Source organism: Gopherus flavomarginatus, chromosome 15 (genome assembly GCF_025201925.1).
Source record: "Gopherus flavomarginatus isolate rGopFla2 chromosome 15, rGopFla2.mat.asm, whole genome shotgun sequence".
Taxonomy (NCBI): domain Eukaryota; kingdom Metazoa; phylum Chordata; order Testudines; family Testudinidae; genus Gopherus; species Gopherus flavomarginatus.
This window is the reverse complement of record NC_066631.1, coordinates 27,074,074-27,096,066: the sequence shown is the minus strand read 5'-3', so window position 1 is coordinate 27,096,066 and position 21,993 is coordinate 27,074,074. Positions and strand designations below refer to the sequence as shown.

General features: G+C 39.8%; 1 protein-coding gene across 11 annotated transcripts in view; it reads right to left on the bottom strand.

Moving 5' to 3' along the window:
- Positions 1 to 21,993, bottom strand: part of BCL7A (BAF chromatin remodeling complex subunit BCL7A) — a 32,680-nt gene that overhangs the window by 3,510 nt on the left and 7,177 nt on the right. The window contains exons 2-9 of one of the 11 annotated variants that reach the window (XM_050923959.1): positions 18,632 to 18,677; positions 16,180 to 16,228; positions 14,295 to 14,376; positions 13,458 to 13,478; positions 8,365 to 8,461; positions 5,437 to 5,604; positions 1,161 to 1,282; positions 290 to 361 (exon numbers count right to left, since the gene is read on the bottom strand). In XM_050923959.1, the coding sequence (XP_050779916.1) occupies positions 290 to 361; positions 1,161 to 1,282; positions 5,437 to 5,604; positions 8,365 to 8,461; positions 13,458 to 13,478; positions 14,295 to 14,376; positions 16,180 to 16,190 (573 nt within the window). In that variant the 5' untranslated portion in view covers positions 16,191 to 16,228; positions 18,632 to 18,677. Of the gene's footprint in view, positions 1 to 6; positions 362 to 1,160; positions 1,283 to 4,506; positions 4,736 to 5,436; positions 5,605 to 8,364; positions 8,462 to 13,457; positions 13,479 to 14,294; positions 14,377 to 14,877; positions 15,104 to 16,179; positions 16,229 to 18,568; positions 18,610 to 18,631; positions 18,678 to 21,993 lie in introns of those variants that run through there. The other 10 variants (XM_050923960.1, XM_050923958.1, XM_050923953.1 and 7 more) reach the window with 10 other exon arrangements.

Sequence of the window (21,993 nt, the reverse complement as noted above, 5' to 3'; positions counted from 1 at the left end):
GAAAGAGAGAAAATTCATGTTATCATTGGACTGAATCTTAGGTGCTGTAGATATCAGAGTAAAATAAAAAAAAGCGAGTACTCTCATGTTACTTGGGGGAAACAAAATATCCTAGGATGTGAATGACATAACCAAATAAATACACTTCCTGAAATCATCTTTCTAAATGTCACGTTGCTTGGTCTTGTTGTTACCTAGTCACATAGGGCAAAAATCCTGATTCCAGGCATGAAGCTACTGTATACACTCCAAAGAAACAGCAGTAACATGTGATCAGACTGTGACTTACCTCAGCTCCATACTCAGCCACAACAAAAACCAAAGACCCAGAAGTTACTCCTTCTAGTAGCAGCAGCAATTTCTGCAGGACAGAGTGTGTGAGGTTGGGAGTGGGCACATGTGCACTCAGACGTAAAACCACCACCAAGACTCTGAGGACCCGTAGTGCAGATTTAGGTGGGATAATTCCCAAGCCACAGCCCCTCTCCCAGCCATGGCTCTGCACACATACACATACCTCAAAACAAAATCTGACCCACTGAATTTATTAGCATTACAATTTTGCCAGCTCTATTAGCTGTTCTGCTTTATAAAGACAATATATTTATTTCCAAATGAAAATTAAAGGGATACATTTTGGGCACAGCCTACTGGATTGTAAGTATATAAAAATATTATTTGGATTGTAACATTTCCTTACATATCAGACTTGGGCTGGTGCAGAGGAGCCTGAAAGTGAAACTGATCAGTCTTCTTACTGTTAAAGGTGAATGAAATTGAAATAAAAGGCCAAATGAATGGTGAAAGCTCATCAGATATTTAAAATTATTTGTTAATAGTCTAGGTGGGGAGGGATAGCTCAGTGGTTTGAGCATTGGCCTGCTAAACCCAGGTTTGTGAGCTCAATCCTTGAGGGTGCCATTTAGGTATCTGGGGATTGGTCCTGCTTTGAGCAGGGGGTTGGACTAGATGACTTCCTGAGGTCCCTTCCAACCCTGATATTCTATGATTCAAAGTGATCTTAGTAATATAGCTAAGAAAATAAATGTAAGCGTGATTGGTCTCTTGACAGTTTTTCTTAAACTTTTTTTTTTAATATTGATATTTAATTTGGAAAAGACATTTATAAAAGTAGCTTTTTTGTACTAAATTAAAATTACCTGAGAGTTTTTAGATGCCTCTGTAGTTATATCATTTTCTCCAGAGGATTGAATTTCTGCTTTCTCTGAACTATTCATGGAATTTTCCATTGAAGACTGTGAATTCTGTTCATCAGAAGTATCTGAAAGAGTAAAAACTTGTTTTAAACATGAAGAATAAACTTTAAAATACAAGCTTTTACTCTCTAATGCTAATGTACATATAACACCTTTCATTCAAATATAACCAGTTATGATTGCATTCACACAATAACATCTGAATTATCAGTGGGGACTGAACCCATAATATTCAGCACTCAAACCCCAGGCTTCTGCCACTTCAGCTAAACTAAAGAATTCTTTTAGTAGTAAGGGCTGCAGTAGCTTGGACCAGCCAGTAGAGGCAGTCATGACCCACACTTGTATTACACAAAGATTTCAATGTACTTGGCACACATGAATAAAGTTCCACAATAAGTAGATGAAATATATAAATAATATGGAAATTATTACAACCAGTCATGAAATGCAGCTACCTGTGGGTTGGAGATAAGAAGTAAAAGAATAACTTATCCAACAAACTTGGGTGGGAGGCCATGGCAGCTAGATAGGGAGAACTTAATTACCAAACTGGAATTTAACCCCCAGGACATTTAAAACCTATTCCTACAAAAAGTGGCACGGAATTATTTTAACATAGTATCTAGAAATCTAGCTTCATCAATAAGGTTATAAGTTTTTCAAGTCTAAGGATGTATGTGGGAAATCTCCCCTAGATGTTCAAGTTTGCAGTGGTTCCTACCTGGTTCCAACTTTCATTGCTGCTCACTCTAATAAGCAGCTTTTGAATAGATTCCTTTCTTCTACTCTCTATACCAATCACTTCTATATTCTAATTCATATTTTTTAAATTCTCAACTCTCCCAAGAAAAAGAGGGTAAGATTTAAAAGTTCTTTATTGGTTACTGAACTTCTGAAATTTTGCACATAAAGTTACCGAAAGGCAAGCCTTCTCCAGAAAATCTTTTATTGACTATGGTCTGAAGAGTGATATTTCTCAAAATGACTCAGTCAAATGCAAGATGTTTGTTTTTGGGGTTTTGTAGGGAGGTTTCTCTAAATTGCCATAGAATTGTTTGTGTGGCTATAAGAAAACACTAAGTCTTCAATACTTCCAGATTAAAAGCACTTCTGAGCAGAGGCTTTATTTCCTTTTGTACTATTGCACAATTTTCTGATACTGTTAAACTACAGTTCACTTCTCTCTATATTAGAAGACGTAACCGTGTTTCAACCTCGTGTGCATCTGCACACAAGCAGGCTATTGCGGTATACACAGGTCCTTGACATGACTGATTTTACAGAGCAGATGAGACCTACATTTGGCCCATCTCGAATTCATGCATGTGAAGACTCGCTATAGTCTAAGTGCCTGATCCTGGTGATCTTTAGGTGAAAGGATCCATGTCTTAATACTAGGGCCCTACCAAATTCACGGTCCATTTTGGTTAATTTCATGGTCATCGGATTTTAAAAAATAATAAATTTCATGATTTCAGATATTTAAATATCTGAAATTTCATAGCATTGTAACTGTAGGGGTCCTGACCCAAAATGGGATTGGAAGGTCGCAGTATTGCCCCCTTTACTTCTGTGCTCTTGCTTGCAGCAGTGCTGCCTTGAGAGCTTGGCTCCCAGTCAGCAGCCGCCACTCCTCAACCACCCACTAAAGACAGTGCTGCTGCAAGCAACAGCACAGAAGTAAGGATAGCATGGCATGGCCACTCTTTAGTTCTGTGCTGCTGCCTTCAGAGCCGGAGCCTTGGCCAGCAACTGCCACTCTCCGGCTGCCCAGCTCTGAAGGCAGCAGCACCTAGTAAGGGTGGCATAGTATGGTATTGCCACTCTTACTTCGGCACTGCCACTGGTGGGGCACTGACTTCAGAACTGGGCACCTGGCCAGCAGCTGCCGCTCTCTGGCCACTCAGCTCTGAAGACAGCACAGAAGTAAGGGTGGTAATACCATGATCCCCCTGCAACTCCTTTTTCGGTTAGGACCCACAGTTCGAGAAACGTTAGTCTCCCCTGTGAAATCTGTATAGTATAGGATACAATTACACAAAGGACCAGATTTCACAGTCTGTGATGCGTTTTTCACACCCGTGAATTTGGTAGGGCCCTACCTATTACCTGTCCTCAGAGTCATTCAGACCTGCCAATAATTAGTCTACATAGGAAAGCGTTCTAAAATATTTATTCATTATAAAAATGTTGATTTTAAGCACTTAGGGCCAATTCTTCCCCAATGACTTCAAAATAGTCACACAAGCTGTACAGCGGGATTTGGGTCCTTAATTTGTTACCTGCTATTTAAATTCAGCTTGGCAATGTCACAATCAAAGCTACTGGATCAAACAGCATCATTCTCCAATGGATGATGGGTTATTTAGATTTAGAATCCCTACTTAAAACACAGTATCCAACCAGCAAAAAGCCAGATTAGTATGTATTTTGCCCTAGCTTCTCCCTCTCATTTCACAGTAATAGCCCTGGAATCAACCCAAAGAAAAATTTTCTTTCAACCTAAATTTAATCATGGGAGCATGTACATTATGTAATCAGCTGAATTCACCCATGAACAAGTTAAAGGCAAGTTTACCATCTGGCAGTAAATCCATATAGTTCTCAGTGAGCAGTCAGTTGAGAATACTATTTTATAAAATTTGGCTTTCCTGTGTCTACTTTGGTAGTGATTTAGCTGCCACACTGCCCTGAATCTAACAGTTACATTCTAGTCATTGAAGGTATTTGGCATGATATACATGGTTGTAATATTACTGAGATAACTGATCTACATTTAAATTGGATATTGGATCTACTGAGTTAAGAACTGAATCAGAAGGAAGAGATTTACCATGGAAAATTTAAATGCTTTGTTATGGCAGGAATTTTGCAACCAGATTATTAGAATGCTGTTAAGAGTATATTTTATCTATTATAACAAGGAGGAGAAAATGGTTTCTTTCAAAAGATAACAACATAAGATTTTGCATAAATATACAACAAATGTTTCAGTTACTAAAATTTTACAGGGCACCAAAGAAATATAGCATTAACAAAATAAGATTTAAAACAGTTTCACCAACATCGTGTTTGGCTGTTTTTCTGCACAGCAAATAAAATAAATTCTGTACTTTTTAGAAAACTGGGCATAGCTTTAAAAGAAATGTAGCAAAGCGAATTAAAAAAAGTAAAGTTAAAATAAAAATGTACACATAAAAAGTTACAAAATATCAGTATTTGTTGGTTCCATTTTCGTTTAGAGCCCAATCAAGGCTTTGATAAATGTCTAAACGGTGACCTACAAAGGATTTTTTAAGATTGGAGTTTATGCTTATTTTTTGCTTCTTCGTATGGATTAAAGTGTAAAGATTTATTTTACGGTTTCTCCCCTCCTCTGTTTTTTACCTTAAGAATATCTGAGATGTCAAGTCTGACCTTCCCTGCTTTCACTGGAGCATCAATGAGCAATATAAGGGAGTTATTGTGAGTTCTCAAGAAAGCCCAAGGATGCTGAATACTGAAGCAACTTCTTCCTTTAAAATGTTAATTTTCAGTTACTGACATTAGATAAATTTTACATAAGAGTTTTAAAGTCAATAAAAATCTCTTCCCCTCTCAGCAGATCAATTTTCACCTGTTTAGCTCTTGTGATGTAACCATTTCACTAGTTTACAGTCCTCTAACCTAGGCAGGACCTGAATTTCTAAGGTATAAAACTAAGCAGAAAAGTATTTTCCACTCTATTTTGGATCCATGAGACATCTAGATGCAATAAAGATTTCAGACCTGGACCAACTACCACTGAAGTCAGTGGAACTCTCATGGAAGAAATTAATTTTGTAATTTAATTTAAACCTGTTCTTGCTCCCTGTGAAGTCAATAGGAATTTTAAATACATACATAAAATACTTACATACCGAGGACTTTGCTCTTATTTACACAGCAATAAAGTTTAGAAGACTTAAGCCAACTAGACGTGATTATGGAGAAGGTAAATAGCTAATAACATGTGGACTGTGGCAACTCATCATTTTTTATTTGTGATTGTTTTATGAGCTGTATTTGTTGTTTTGGAAGAATGGATGTTTGTGTTCTGTATCACATGCCAGTCACTCTGTTCCACTTTTATTATTTGAGTTTCTTTCTTAGCAAGAATGTTGAATTTAAGTATTCGTTTAAACTAGTGCTTCCTATTAGAAAAGCTGCAGGCACAAGATATATCTATATGTATTACCTTCTGAACCAGGTTGCTCCTTTGCATCTGCTTGAGTTTCATCAGACTTTACTTCAGTGCCATCTGCTTGTGTTGCTGAGTTCTGCTCAGGTGCTGGACTTGAGTTGCTACTGTTCTCCTGTTTTATTGGAGAAGCGTCAGCTATTGAACTCTGGTTGCTATTGTCATCTGGAAAAAAATTCTACCTTGATGAAAAGTGAATGAAACAGATCATTTTGGCTCCTGTTGAAGTTATATATTTTTATGCATCATTGCATAGTTAATATTGGATGTGATCCTACATGACTTGCCATCCCAGTGACTTCAGTGGGAATTTTGGGTACGAGAGGACTGTTCAGGTTCACAGGTAAGTAGGACTCTTTATACTTAAGTCCCCTTCACTCAACAGACATTCTCTGATGCCCTATTTTGTACACAGTGCTGCTTAACTACAGTGTATATTTCTTCAAATATGGTGACCGAGGGCTCTAAACAATAATAGCACAAAATTCTTGGATTTAGATACATCTCTTTTTGGAAGCCAGAATCGTATATTTTATCAGTTCATCCATCAAGAGCATCAGTACCCAACTAGACTATTAATACTTACCCTGCAGACTTATATGCTCCTTCATGCCCCTCCCTCTACTCAAAACAACAGGTCGGCCTTCCAGAGCATCCTGAAGGTCTACAAACCCGGGCCACCTCAAGTCAAAGGGAGAAGCAAATCCTAATATCAGGAGCCCCTCACAGCAGGAATGCACTGCCTGCACCCAGTTCCTGGGGAAACCAGGGGCTATCTGCTTGAGTGCCTCATCTAATATTATCTGTGGGGGTATCATGCAAGGAAAGCAGCACTCACAAACCACTTTATAGGTACAAACCAACAGCTGAATTGCAACCAGAAACTGACAGCCAACCAGTATAGATCATGGAGCACAGCTCTAACATAATCCCCATAAATCAACCTGCTAATCAAGCACACAGTATCCTTCTGTAACAGGGAAAGTTTTCATGGGGCCTTCTGGTGTATTCCCATAGAGAACACTTATTTTTATTATTTGTTTTGATTTGAGGCCTAAAGACCAAACTGAGATCAGGTCCCAACTCAGACAGTTACCACACAAAATTGAGGACAGTAACCGTCTCAAAGAGCTTACAATCCAAATAGACAAAATGGAAAAAAGGCAAGGAAAAAGTACTATCCCCATTTTACAAATGGGGAAAGGAGAGACAAAGATTAAATGACTTGTCCAAGACAAAGTCACACTAGAAGTCTGTGTAGATGGGTGACAAAGGTGCAAATTGCTGACGCTAAAATTCTGCCTCTTCAAAAGGTCAAACCTTTCTACTCAAACTCAGATGGGGAAGTGGCTTTGGCCATTGCTGCCACCTAGACATCCATAAATTAAGGAATTTCAACATGGCTGAGCCGTACAGATGCCGTTTTGATAGAAACCATGGTAACACACAACAATTCACCTTGCTTTTGTTAATCTGTCAGCATTTAGTTTGGGAACTGAACATTTCATTTTCTGGTTTGGTTTATTTTATCAAGAAAAAGTCTTCCCAGTGGCAAATACTATAGGAGAGTAGTGTTTTTCTCCTGGTACTGAAAGAATAATTTTGCCCCAATTCTTAACTTGCACTGGTATAAATCAGGAGTAGCTCCATTAAAGTCAATAGGGTTAAACAAGTGTAAACCTGGCAAAAGTGAGAGAAGCAGGCGATCTGAAAATAAAGATTCTCCAATCTTCATAACATTAGCCCAATGTGCTTATTTCATCATACCAATTATAACACAAAGGAACTTTCATTTTCCAGGAGGATTCTTAGCAAAAGTTCTCATGAATTTAAAAATCTTGCTGAAGATTCAATTACCTGTCAAGAAAGTCTCCTATGTTATTTTTGTCTGTTACAACTCAAAATTAGGAATTCTGTTTTATATGGTATTATACACAACATTCAAGCTATCCAATAGCCCAGTCTCATAGCCACTTCCTTAATGCTTTGCATTTCTATAGTCGTCCATCCAAAACTCTCCAAAATGCCTTAAAATCCTAAATGAGGCATCACAGCACTCCTCCCGACAATTTATTACAATACTTATACAGTACAGACAATCATAGATGAAGTTGCAAAAGAGATTCCATTGTAGCTCTCTGGTTTCATATTCTGATGACTTCCTGAAATATTTACTATGGGGATGAAGTTGTGTGTTTAGTCTCTCCCCACAATTTTTTTTTAAGCAAAATTCTTTCAGCTCCTTTGGAGTTTCGGGGAGGAAAAACAGGTGTGTATTTAAATGAGCATGCTTCTTCCCTACATAGGTTATTAAAAATTACTAACATTTCACACTATCTATTAAGACATACTTCAATGGACAGTCTCTGCTTTGCTAAATTTGAAAAAGCGGTTTCAAGATAAATTTTATCATATTTTAAATGCAAAACAGGGTATTTTATTAAGCAGTTACCTGTGCACTTCAAGGACAGACACACTGTGAAGACATATGCAGCTAGTCTGAGCTAGCAAATGCATACAAAAGAACTCACTAGCTTTCCACTGCCAAAGCAAGCCGTGTCTGTAAGCTGCACAAGGCTACTACTTCACTGAGATAAGCGACACAGCACCTTGGAAACTGGGCTTATTTTTGTTTTGTCCTTTTCACATTTTATTTCAGCATCTTAGCTCCCCTCACAGCAGACATAGGGATTTTCTTTTACATGCAGCCTGAGTGAAAACTGCATTTACCACCATTGACGTTAATGACTTACACCACACACTGATCTAGTGCCATGCACCACTTTTTCTTTATTCTCACTTGGCCAAATTCTGCCCTCATGTACACAACAGCAACTCCTGTTGATTCCAATAGGAATCTTGTCCATTGGTTACTTCCTTTATAACAGTGCACGGAGTAGCTTGGGCTGGCCATGTCCCACTCACCATGCATGTCCATCATCCCTGGAGAAGAGCTATTCTCTGGAGTGGTCACTTCAGAGCCACATTTTTCATCTTTGCTTTTTTTCTTATTTTTGTTTTTCTGAAAAACAAAAACACCCCCCAAAAATTAAAGTTACCAAATAGTTAGCCAGGAAACCAACATCCATGTGTTAGTGTAAAACTCTCTCTTTCAGCTCAGTGCCGTAGTCCTGTAAGCATATCATGCTTACAATTTTCATGTGGGAAATACGGCCAAGTCAAGAATTACCGAGAACACTGATGAGGCAGTCATCGTAAGAATCTCTGAGAAACACTTACACAGTTCATTCTTTATGACCCCCCGGAAGGAAAAAAAAAAAAAGAGCAACCATTATCAGAAGTTCTGCTAATGTTTACTATTTATAAACATTATTATTATTATTTGTATATTGTAGTGCTTAGGAGCCCTAGTCACAGACCTTTGCTTTTCATCTTCAAAACCACTGCACAACATAACAGCACCTTGTGAGGTAGCTCATTATTATTGCCCAATTCTGCAGCTGGAGAAATTGAGGCAGAATGCTCCAGTGACTTATCCAAGGTAAAATGAAGGAGCTGCACAAGAATCAGGATCAGAACTGGGGAGTTGCTAGTTGCCAGCTCTGTGGACAGACCAAAATACCACACCTCTCTCTTTATAACAGAAATGTTACCATAGCTTACTGCAGTGCTTTAACCAATAGCACGGGCCCTAGCAGTTTTGCACCTTTCCCAAGTGCAGTCATACTACTCTGTAGCCGAAGCCCATCTATACGTTATGCTTGGGGGAAGCTCTCTTTAGAGAGACGAATAGAAATTTACTAAAGAGAAGTATTTGAACATGTACTTTGTTCCCCCTGGATGTTCGCCAGAGCTCTGCTGGCCTTCAGAACACAATGAAAAACTCATTTTATTTTCAACCTACCATCCGTTTTGCCTAGGGCTAAGACTGTGGATGACTCCTCCCCCACAGCTGGTATATCTGGAGGCTTGAAGGTATATAATACACCAACAGGCCACTCCAATAGGTATATAGTTTAATTTATTATGCACCATTAACGTGTTTTTGGGTGCATTAAAATAAGTATTTTTATTGCTGTTTTTCCCCATTCCCAAGAGTGAGAAAGGCAACTGGAAAAGGAAAGACAAGATCAAGCGAATTCCTGACAAAAGCGGAGGCAACGTCATTAGAATAAGGGCTGGGATTTGGGAATTCTTTACATGATTTTTGACTGTGTCATTCTGGAGCCTTGGGTAAATCAATTCCCTGCTTTGTACCTCAGTATCCTATTCTGGAAAATAGGAATAACAATGATCTACCTCACAGTGAAGTGACAAACATTACTGGTAAAGCACCTTGAAATCGCTAGATGAAAGACTGGCGGACTGCAAGTGCCAAGTATTTTAAAGAGTATGAAGTGGTTCTGGAGAGAGAATGGAGTTGGGGTAATTATCTCCTGGGAGGGCTGCATAATGAAGCAACACTCTGCTCCAGGTTATCATCTAGTCACCTAGGACACAGCATCTTCACTTTTTGCATGCATTTTTGCATGTGTGCATGATGGTAATGGTGGGGGACTGAGAATTTTCACATGGAAAGGATGACTGCCTGCCTGCCTCCCTCCCGCTGACCCAGGCTGCTGAGTCTTCTCCATTCTCCATATACAATGTAGTTTCTGCATTAAATCTGAAAGGTGGAGCAGGAGGGATTATGAGAGTAAGAGAAATCCCAGCAGCAGCAAGACAGTCCTGCATGCACACACCCCTGCTCCATGTCCTGTGTAATAGCAGGAGCTGCAAGAGTTAAAGCAACAAAAGAGATGTTTGCATCCACATGAATCCATGTCGAGAAAGGGATGCAGCATTTTCAATTAGGAGATGATGTAATTGGTCTCCTAGGAGAAAGTGCCAGCTGCGCTGCTCTTGGAATACCCAGTTCCTGCTGAGAGAGAGGAGAATGAAAAGCCAGACTCCAGGGAGGGAGAAGCTCAGTAACCAACCCATTATGATAAGGCAACACTCTCCAATGAGGGTCAGAAACAAGAAGACAATCAAGTATAGTCTAAGGCTGCAGAAGAATTTCAACAAGACAGATACTGGGGCACTTTTCTCCATCTTTGGAACAAGGTTTTTTTCCCCCTATTAAAATATGCATCATAAATACAAACACTTACATATACATATTTTGGAAAGTTATTGACAAATCTAACAGCTCTGGATCAAGGAGGCCACACTTCCCAGAAGCACTATGTTTCTTTTCAGAGGGAGCAAAAGGGTAGCAGTTGAGTGAACAGCTCCTAAACCATCCCACCAAAACAGCTCAGGTGGGCGTAGGGCACCATGTGCATTGATGGGGAGGAGATACTAACCATGCCTCCTAAAATGGCATACAACTTCCTCTGGGGCCATGGAGCATTGCAGGGCACACTAGTAAGACCCCATCCTACCATTCTAATGAGCACTAGGAGGATATCTTAATCTGCTTCTGTGAATGCAGGCCAACGGCAGATGGAGAATAATCCTTGTGCCCAAATTAAAAAAACAGATTTTGCCCTGCCTCCTTTAGGTTCTCTCAAAATGTATAGCTCTTTTCTGTTCAGAGATCTCATGTGCCACAAGGCAGAGACCCTTTCATCTTAAACAAGACGGCAACAGCATAAGAAGGTTAGAATGACCTAGTTTCAAAGGGCCTCTGTCAATTAGTTTTAGACTCAAAAATCAAGGATTATTTGCCCAATATGCCAAATTATGGTCCAAATATTCTAACTGGTTACATGTGAAAGGACTCTCAGACAAATACAGAGCCTCACTGACTGTAATGAGGATCCGCCTATGCAGAGATGATATGCTCACACAGAATATGTCTATGAACTCAGAACTAATGTACTATGAAGGACATTTTAAAAAAAAATGTCAGATGTATTCTGCTGGATGCAGGCTTAGATGCAGGAAAGTTTGCCTGGAAAAACCCTAGAAATTGTAACCTCCACAACTCAAATATATTTAACAAAGCATACATTATAACAGCAATCATTTTCTCTGTATAACAAGTAATCCAATTAGTGCCAAAACTTATCTACGAGATAAAAAGTTTCTATGCAGAACACTTCTGTGAAAAAACAGGCACCCTAACTGACAAGAGCTTATTTCACACACAAGCTACTCAGCTTTGAAGAAACTTTTACATACAAGAGACTCTCTGGAAATCTTTGCAGCATGTCAGCTAGTGAAGTCTTTAGCACAACTTTTTTTACTGTGATTACATTTACATAGACATTCAAGTCAGGCATGTTAATTTAAATATCTCAACCATTCAACAGCTGAGGGAAGGTGTTGTGCAAGTCCATGAGGGAATCATGTAGCTCCGGCAAAGGATGCAGCCTCCAAATATATCAACTACATCTTCTAACTGGCCACAGTAGCAAAGCGGAAAGTCACAAAGGCCTCGCTTATAGAGATGTGCAGCACACTTGATCCCTCTACATCTGAAGCAATTAAGCTTTGCCGCAGATGGCTTTGAAGGTCAAAATCAGGGGGCTGGACTGTTGGATAGGCATTGGCTATGTTTGCAGCTTCTTCTTGCCATCTAGTGGTGACAGAGGTTCTTTAAAACAGTGATTCTCAAAGCCAGTCTGCCGCTTATTCAGGGAAAGCCACTGGCGGCCCGGGCCGGTTTGTTTACCGGCCGCATCTGCAGGTTCAGCCGATTGTGGCTACTACTGGCCGTGGTTTGCTGCTCCAGGCCAATGGGGGCTGCGGAAAGCAGCGCGGGCCGAGGGATGTGCTGGCTGCACTTCCCGCAGCCCCCATTGGCCTGGAGTGCGAACCGCAGCCAGTGGGAGCTGCGATCGGCCGAACCTGCAGATACGGCAGGTAAACAAACTCGCCTGACCCACCAAAGTCTTTCCCTGAACAAGTGGCGGACCAACTTTGAGAACCACTGCTTTAAAGCTGTGGCCTAATTAGCACAGAGCTGTGGCCCACCTGCGTGCTAAAGGCCACCAGACCACAGGGTCCAGGTTCCCGGCTGCCTGGCCACCCAGCGCGGCAAGGGCCGGCCTCATGTTGTGGGGGTCTGGGGCTGCCAGCCAGCCCTGCAAAGGGTCCAGAATCCAGGGGCTGCCATCTGGAGTCGGCTTCTGGGCTGCCAGCTGCCACGTGGGGTCAGGGTCCGGGCTGCCACCCGGCTGCCCTGCCACACAGCTGGGTCCAAGGTCGGGGCTGCTCCCCGGCCCTGTACAGCAAGGTCTGAGGTCCCTGCTGCCCCGTGGCCATCCAGCCCCCGTCCAAGGCTCCACTTTGTGGAGGGTCTCTGGATGGGAGGCACTGGGCATAGTGCTCTGGGGATGGCGGACTGTGGCTCTCAACCTGCGGCCCACAATAATAAATAGGTTGAGAACCGCTGCTTTAAAGGAACTATCCAAACAGGGTGCCTTGAACTGAAAACGGCAGATTGGTGGATTGGAGACTTCTTTAAACAGGGTAGATGTGGCATGTCTTGTACCTTGAACAGCAGATTCTGCAAGATGACTGAAGTCACGTAAAGAAACAGGTTCAGTTTAATATAACCTCAATCAGAAGACAGAGAGAGCCCTGGAAATTGGCTTTTAAGTAGTGTGAATCCAGGCTTCAGTCTTTTTTAAGAGCCACTATTTTGGACATTTTACTAGATCAGAAGTTTGCAAAATTTCAAACTGAGGTGCAGACCCTTTTGAAAATCTTAGGCAGTGCGCGGACTCTTAGGGATCCGCAGACCATGTTGAAAACTACTATGGTAACAACCACCTTTCACGGACCCCTTAGACGTAGTCTGTGGTCCCCCAGGGTCTCTGCAGACCACAGGTTTAATGCCACTAAACTATTAGTTCCATCAACCTGTGACTTATTTCACACCTCTGCTATAGATTTAAAACAGTGGCAACATGGTCCAGTGGATTGGTTACCAGACTGAGATTCAGAAGATCCAAGTTATATTTCCCTGCTCTATCACTGACATAGTGTGAAACCTTGGGTAAATCACAATTTCTCTCTGCACAACTTTATCCACCTGTAAAATGGGAGTAATAATGCATACTTACCTTTGTAAAGAACTTTGAGATCTACGGATGAAAAGATAAGTGCTATTAATTTTTATTTTCATTATAAATGCTGTTTTATGCCATGTGTCTATCATAGCAAAAAAACAGTGTGAATTCACAGTGCACTGCACAGTAAGAACATCAATATGCTGCATGTGCAATGCCTACCTATTAGGAGAAAATAGTCATTACAACAGCAGAGAACGTTCTATAATACTTAGCTTGAGCCTCTTAACCAATACAATAATACCTCACATTTCCATAGCACTTTTACACTAAAGAATTCTAAAACACTTTATAAACTACACACACTCAATCTCTTTATAAGACACTGAAATAAATGTGTCTCTATTGTGAGATATGGCAACTGTTTAACGATGCACAGAAAGAATACAGCATACATACTGTGCACAGTTAGCTGTACAAGTTACTTTCCTCTGATGGTTGTATGGATCTTTCAAAAAGAAAAAGGTGAGAAAATCTTTTTTTTTTTGCAATTAGGAAAATATGATTAAATTGGAAAGTAGGGATGCAGAATCTATAACTAACTATTTTAAAAAACTGACTTGTTTTCAAATTAACAGCACCTCTTTAAAAGTCACATATTGGAATGAGACATGGGGGAAAAAGTGCTACCCTACTGAATCACCAACAATACTTTCTGCAGCAACCTCAGTTTCCCTTGGAAGTCTTCTATTTAAGTACTAAGGCCCAACCCAATATTAACTTTGAGATCTGAGGACAGACAGTACGTTCCCTTACGACCTTGACTAAATACTGGTCTGCAGTTCCAAAACTTCTAAGATATCTATCTGTAGGGTGTCCAGAAATACTTACATCATCAACTTTGGGCTCTGTTACTGGTACCCATTTGTAAATTCTGAGGGATGTGTCACCAACTGTCACCCATTTCTTCTCCCTATAAAATTACAATGCAGGAGAAGTTAACATTAAAAACTTCATATTCACAAAATGACCTACTATGTTGTCAAGGATTTAAATGGGCTATCATACAGTTAAGATGATCTGTTATACCATCTTTAGTACTGTTAAGTATGTATATACAATTACCTGCATTTAAAAAACCACCAATTATAGCCTGCAAATAACTTCACAATTCTAAGAGCAGTTACTGGCTTAACTGAGTGACTGCAGTAGCAGTAACGAGACCCGGGTTAGAGATATGGTTAAGCAGAATTCTAGCCACTCAAAACCACAACTACAATGGTTTCAATTTTATTTAACTTCGTATAAAGCAGAAGTTTTCAGACACATAGTATTTTGGTTGCTGTATAGTTAAATTTAGTGATATTGGAAATTTAAATGCTGTCTGACCATTTAAATTTTATGGAAACTTTCTGGTAGCAATTGTACTGTTTACTCAACGCCTATGTCAAATAACATTGAAATTAAGGCTGGCCTATTGGTAGCGATATGTGCTGCCATGCAGAAGGCTAGAATCTGATTCTTGGACCCTGGCTCCCTGGACCAGCTGGGGTTCGGAATACTGTGGAAGAGGGAGAGCATAGCCTACAGCACTCTATGAAGACCTCTGCCAGCCAGCCAGCCAACCATGAAGTGACACTGATGAGCTGCACAGGGAATCTGTCCGGAGGGTGCCACTGCAACATGGGGTTATGAAGACACACAGAGTGGGGAGATGACAAGGATGCCGAGAATAACTGAGAGACTGACTCCCTAAGAACAATCATTACATAAGAACATTAAAGGAAGGCCCACAATGCATAAAAATTTCATCTAGTCTCTGGTAATCAGTTTTCAGGTCACAGATCATCACTGCTGGTTCACGGATTCAAAATAAAAATTCTGCAAAGAGATGGATTAAAAACCTAGCAAAAAACACACTAATGTCTCTGATTATTGAGGAACAACTAAAATTAATTTGGTATGATTTCAAAACATTTATGGCTTTTGGGTGTGGGTTATTTTTTGTTTTCTGCTTTTTAAAAAACCCACAACACTACAGCTGGATTCCAAATCTATTATTTAACACATTGTAAAACATACGTTCTTGGCAGGATGGGAAAAGCTTTGTCACTCCTGTGCACTTGTGATAACATCTTCTCCAAGGTTTTTAAGAAAGGCTTGCAGAATCAGCAGCAGTCACATTCTAGAAGTGCCACCGCCAACCTCCCATCTTTTCCCTTTTTGGCTACTGTCAACGTCAACCTCGTTCTTCATCTGCCTGAAGGGATCCTCCTTCCTGCTCAGAAAAGGAACTATTTATGGCACTTTGGTAACAAATTTTGGCTTTGTCTACACTGACATTTGTTTGAAATTTGTATTTAAAAACAGCACTTAAACTCCAATTCAGATTAAATGGTTTCCTGCTTCAGTTCTTAGATTACAATTTTGTAAAATGTGGCTTAGCGCCACCCATTCATTCACACCAAATGGCCAAAGCATGTCAGAAACCAATTTAACTGGAACTCAGTTTGAATTCTGTTCCTAAACATGATAAAAATGGCAGTGGAGATAAGAGCATGCAAATGCTAAGGAGAACAAACCTGTAAAGAGATTCTCATGATACAGGGTTTGTTTGTTTTAAGGATACAAGACAATCTAAACTCATCTCTAGTTAAGAAAGCCTTTGAAGTTATGGAAACAAGAATGGATTTTAGTATCAAGGTTTTTTTAGTCTTCTCCTACATCAAAATATTACTTAGAGATGCTGCACTGGAAAACCAAAAGTTCAAGGTACCTGGTTAGCATCTCAAAGCAGCCTCAAAGCAGCATCTTCACTGGACAGACTGTAGAACACAGGAGGAAACCTATATTAGTAACTTTTTCCTTCTAGTATAAAAATTAGCCCCGACATTTCAATTCTATTAAGCTTCCTAAGCAGTATTTTTAACCTTTGATAACCTCCAACCAAAAGGATTTTTTCTGATTTAAATGAACAGTAATGAACAGAAACACCACAACATGAATAATAATTTTGATGGAAGTACACCAAAGCCCCAGTTCTGCAAACACTTATGCATATGAGCAGTAACACTGAACTTAATGGGACTACTCACTGACGTACTTCACTTTACAAATGCGATTGCAATACTGGAGTTTTAGAGAGCACGAGTACTAATAAGAATGTAGAAGACAAGATTCTTTACCAAACTCTTAGTTAAGCTGCTAATGTAAACTTTGTAACAAGTAAATAAATTTTACTGGTTTCAAACACTAACAGATACCTTTTAAAATCTAGAGAATGGGCAGGAGAGTTCAGCTTCATAATTTATAAGTAAGTACAGATGAATGCTTAAACTACAAGTACTTCCTACAATGTTTTTATCCACAATATTTATCATATTCCCATTTCAAAAATTCCAAATTGTATTCTGATGTCCTCAATGTTATTTACTGTGCAAAGAAAATCACTCTGATCTGCCAATTAAAGCATTTCTTTTAATTAGATAGAATTAACATAAGATACTCATTTGTGTTTCCAACAGCACCCGCAATGTGCTAGATGCTGTATGAATTATGAACTGTATCATGGTCTAGTACAAAGGTGGGCAAACTATGGCCCATGGGACCATCCTGCTCGGTCCCAGCTGGGGAGGCTAGCCCCCGGCCCCTCCCCTGCTGTCCCTCCTCCCCTGCAGCCTCAGATCACCACGCCGCCAGCACTCTGGCCCACTGCTCCTACTGGGCAGCACGGCTGCGAGCTCCTGCTGTTCTGAGTGGCATAGTAAGAGAATGGGGGGGAGTTCGGAGGGGCAGTCAGGGGACAGCGGATGGAGGATCTGTGGGGGGATGGTCAGAGGACAGGGACTAGGGGGATTGGATAGGGGGTGGGATCCCAGAGGGGCAGTTAGAGACACGGGTCTTGGGAGGGGGTGGTCAGGGACAAGGAGCAGGGAGAAGTTGGATGGGTTGAGAGTTCTGAGGGGGGAGGGAAGTGGGACGGGACAGATGGGGGACAAGAGCCAGGCCATTTGGGGAGGCACAGCCTTCTCTACCCAGCCCTCTATAAAGTTTCACAACCCCAATGTGGCCCTCGGACCAAAAAGTTTGCCCACCTCTGGTCTAATAGTTGACTAAGCATGGGACTGGAAGCGAGGAACTTCTGAGTGGTATCTGCTCTGCTTTCACACCTTGGTCAAGTCAATTCTCTCTCGTTCAGTTTCCCCATACTCACCTTGAAAGTTAGTTTGTTAATAACAAAAAAACCTAACTTCCAATTGCCCCCAACTGTCCTTGCCAATTTTTCTGGTTTTACAATCGGATCGTGAAAGGGCATCACATTTTGGTCTAAATTATTCTGTTTTAGGTTGATAGTCATCCTTAAAGGTTTGCACAATATTTTGAAGACAGCAACAGATATATAAGTATTTAGAATTTAAAATAAATACTAGTATTTAATGCTTATGTCTCAGGCTATGTCTACACACCACTTATGTCGGCAAAACTTATGCCGCTCAGGGGTGTGAATATTCTATGCCTCGGAGCGACATAAGCTGCCCCGACATAAGCAGTAGTGTGCACAGCGCTACATTGGCGGGAGAGCTTCTCTCACAGACATAGCTACCGCCACTCATTTGGGGGGGGGGGGTGTTAATTATGCCAATAGGAGCTCCTTCCTGTCAGCACAGAATGGCTACAAAAGAGATTTTACAGCAGCCCAGCTGCATCGGAACAGCTGTGCCACTGTAAGCTCTCTAGTGTAGACACAGCCTTAGAGACACCAGTACCCTAGAACTTAAGTTACATAATCACTCAAAGTCTAGTTTTAAATAGCCAAGACTTTCTATGCAAAAATTATACACATAAACCCCAAGGCCCTCAAAGTAAACCAAGCGTCAAATTGCATATATAAATGCAACACATTAGTGGATGAAACAGAATACCATGTATTACATTTATACATGAAATGTTAAGGGGGCTTTTGTATTAACATTGAACATCAGAAACAAAAATTGTTTAACAGAACAAGAACTGAAAGCCTTTGCTGCAGATACAGCATTGCCATTTAAGCAGAGAGGCTTTCAAATAGATCAGACTTGAAGAAATCCACTCCTTGTTACAGTTTCTTACCATGTCTGCTATTTACTAAAACAATGTGTGTTTAAACAAGGATAGTTCCCGCATACCCCATCTTCTCTTGATGGTCATGAAATGATGTCATAATGCTGAATTTATCACATCACACTCACTTGCACTGCAACAGAGTTTGGTGAAAATCACAGAATTATGACTTCCCTGTGGAATCAAGCAGAAGGAGAAAGGGGGGAATGGGAAAGAAAATGCCATTATTAGACACACAAAGTATCTCTCAAATGCACAAAACTGAAAAAATGAAAATATTTTTTCAACTTTAGGTTCTCTCTTCAGAGTTGGGGATGTGACTTTGTAGATGTCTGTATAGTGACTAGCAGAAAGGTCTCTCGATCCTATTGTCATATAAAGAAATAATAAATCACAAAAATAGCATCAGAGTAATTGGAAAAAAACAATATTGACCAAGGACATGTCCTTTGGTTCAAAATGTTCTTCATCCAACTGTGTTTCAGTACGAAAGCCCCCATTTAACTTATATACCTAAGGATCCATTTTTACGCAGAGTCTACTAGTTCCCCAAGTTGCAGTGATAGCTCTTGTTGACTGCACTAATCTGAAGGGTATGTTTATAATGGGCCAAACTCTAATGCAACTCCCATTGAAGTCAGTGGTACATGCATATCAGAGGGTAGAATCTGACTCAAAATGGAATATGCAATGAGCCACAAAACACAACCTAATTCAGCCACATGAAAGGGGTACTATGAATCATGACAAAATCTCAAAGAGATGACTTGATTATACTAGAGAAAGTGCTAACACTCTTTCAATTACACCAGTACTAGAAACGTTAGAAGCACTAGCTTGGATGTAACACTTGCCAGCACTTTTAAACATCAAGCTCTGTGAAGGGTTAGCTGATATAATGTCAGGGTGGATAAAAATCAATGATTAAAAAATTAAAATTATCCTTTTTTTGATAAAATGCTTTTTGGGGAAAAACCCATCTAAAGATAGTTTTAATTAAGATAAATTACAGCTCAAAGATCTCATCACGGAACAGGGATTATAAATTCTAATTCTACAGTATGAGACAATATATTCATGTAATGTTTAAGAAAAGTTTGTAAATGAGTTCCAGTAGTTCATAGACTAGGGACCCAATCTTATGGGGTTCCGCAGGCTTCTGTATAGATTATTTAGGTTAATCTTTCTATCTACTCAATGGGACTCAGTGCTCAATCTAGAAGATACCATCAGAGATGCTTAGTTTTGCAGTTCTCAAACTGCGGATTTGTAACTCCAGAGATAACATCCTTGTTAACAGCAAAAATGTTTTAAAATAAATAAATAAATAAATAGAGAGAGATGAGAAACAACAGACCTCAGTCCTATTGTCCCTCTGCAAATTTGTGTACAGAGTCAATTCCTCACCTCTCTCTAAAAGTGCAAAGTTTCAAAAAGTTCAATGAATAGAAGATTGTTGGGGACAGAACAGATCTGGACAAGGAGAAGTCTGAAGATAAATGTGAGAAGGGAGGGACATATGCCTGTTTTGTTAAAATATTATATTTGCTGTTGAAGAAAAAGATCCAGACCACATAACGCTGTTGTTTTAGTTAACTAAAACAATTTAAATGTCTGTCTGGTGCTGTTCTCCTCCTAATACAGCATGGCAAGACAATCCTCCAAATATTAATGATTATTCTGTTGAACTGGAGATCGTTCACCTCCCAATAACTTTATAAATATCTGCTTCAATTACCTTTGGTAAATGAAATAACCAAACAATCATTCATTTTCTGATATAGCTGTAAAACTAATCTGAAAAGTTTTCAAAATAAATCAGTTAAAAAAATGTATAGTGTGTACCTTCTAAAAATGAACCCTACATCTATCTGAGTTGTGAAGAATATGTATTAAGATTCTAACAATCAACAAGAATGCACTTATGTAGAAAACCATGTCTAAATCAATAATATCAAGTCTTCCTGACTAGTGATTTAAATCAAATCCACCCTGTATAATGTCAAATGCTAGCATAACTATGGTAGGGCTCCCAACATTCCCAATGTTGGTGGAGCTGAAATAATATCAGCAATGGTGGGAAAATGTTGGCAAGATTTTAACTCATTGGTCCACTGATTCTCCAGAGGACCTGAATTAGTCTCAGATGCCTCTGGCTTTGTCAAAACTAGAGTCAGCTTTGTGCTAACATTTTAATTTTGATCTGTGTGGATGAGCACCTATTTTCTCCACCTCAACTCTGAATTTTCAGTTTCAGGTTGAAAAAAACCCCAAAATTCAATACAAAACTCAGTCAAAATAGCTGAGATTCACTAGGCTTTGCAGTCAAGATACAGGTTATATACAATTTTGATACAAAAGCACAAATTGGCCCAAGTTCTACGAATTGAACCAGGTTTGTGCTAAAGTGCTGTCTCCTTGGAGAGACAGAATGTAGTTTAAAGTAACAATACCTGAAATAAGTGAATTTCACATGGTTGTGGTTTCATGTCCCACTGCTCTAGTAAAAGATTTCCTATTGATGTCATATGAAGAAACCCCACATCTCTATCATTTTTCAAGGAGGGAATGGAAAGGGCAAAAGCCAATTTTTTGAATTTCTTATAAAGTAGGGAAATCTACTTTAAGGAAGAAATACCAGCAACAAAACCTGTAATTGATCTTTTCAACCTCAGAAAGTTAAACAGCACGTATTTTGTACAGTCCAAGGAGAGACAATGAATAGAGATGCTCCAGTGGTAATACCTACAAATGCCAATCTAAAGCTAGCCACACCATATTATGGTTCTCCACCAGACACACCTGGGAGAGTACTCCTCATCAACAAATGAGTTACTTTGGTCCTTAGCTCTCACACATTGGTAACATTTCCTAGTCTGTGTCCCATTTAAAGACTCTGCTGTGGGGCCAAACTTTTCCATAATAAATATTGAGCACTTCTATAATAATACCACCACCTGTAGCTCTCAAAGCACTTTACAAAGGAGGTCATTATTATCATCCTCATTTTTACCCATAGGGAAATGGAGGCACAGGTAGCAGACTATTACTATTATTATGATTTTCATCCATGATCTCCAAATGCTTTACAAAAGGAGGTAAAGTATCATTATCCCTGTATTACTGCTTGGTAAAATGAGGTAAGAGTGGCTAAATGACTTATCCAAAGTCACACAGCAACTCAATGGCAGTCAGAAAATCGACCCCAGGTTTCCTCTAGTGCGCTATCCTAGACCAAGAGATTGGCTCAGTCTCCTCTCGCCTCTACTGTTGGTGTGTATGTGGGAAATGATGGATTATGGAATATTAACTCCCTATACTGAACTTGTGAATTATTTTTCTGCCTCACTCTAAGCCACATATCTTGCCCCCAAAAATCCTGTGATATGCATTATGCAAATCCCTTCAAATATTTACACACTCTCTCATTGAAAGACTAAAACTTACTTTCATTGAGTAAAAATATTTCAATATTTTCTGGCATATGGCA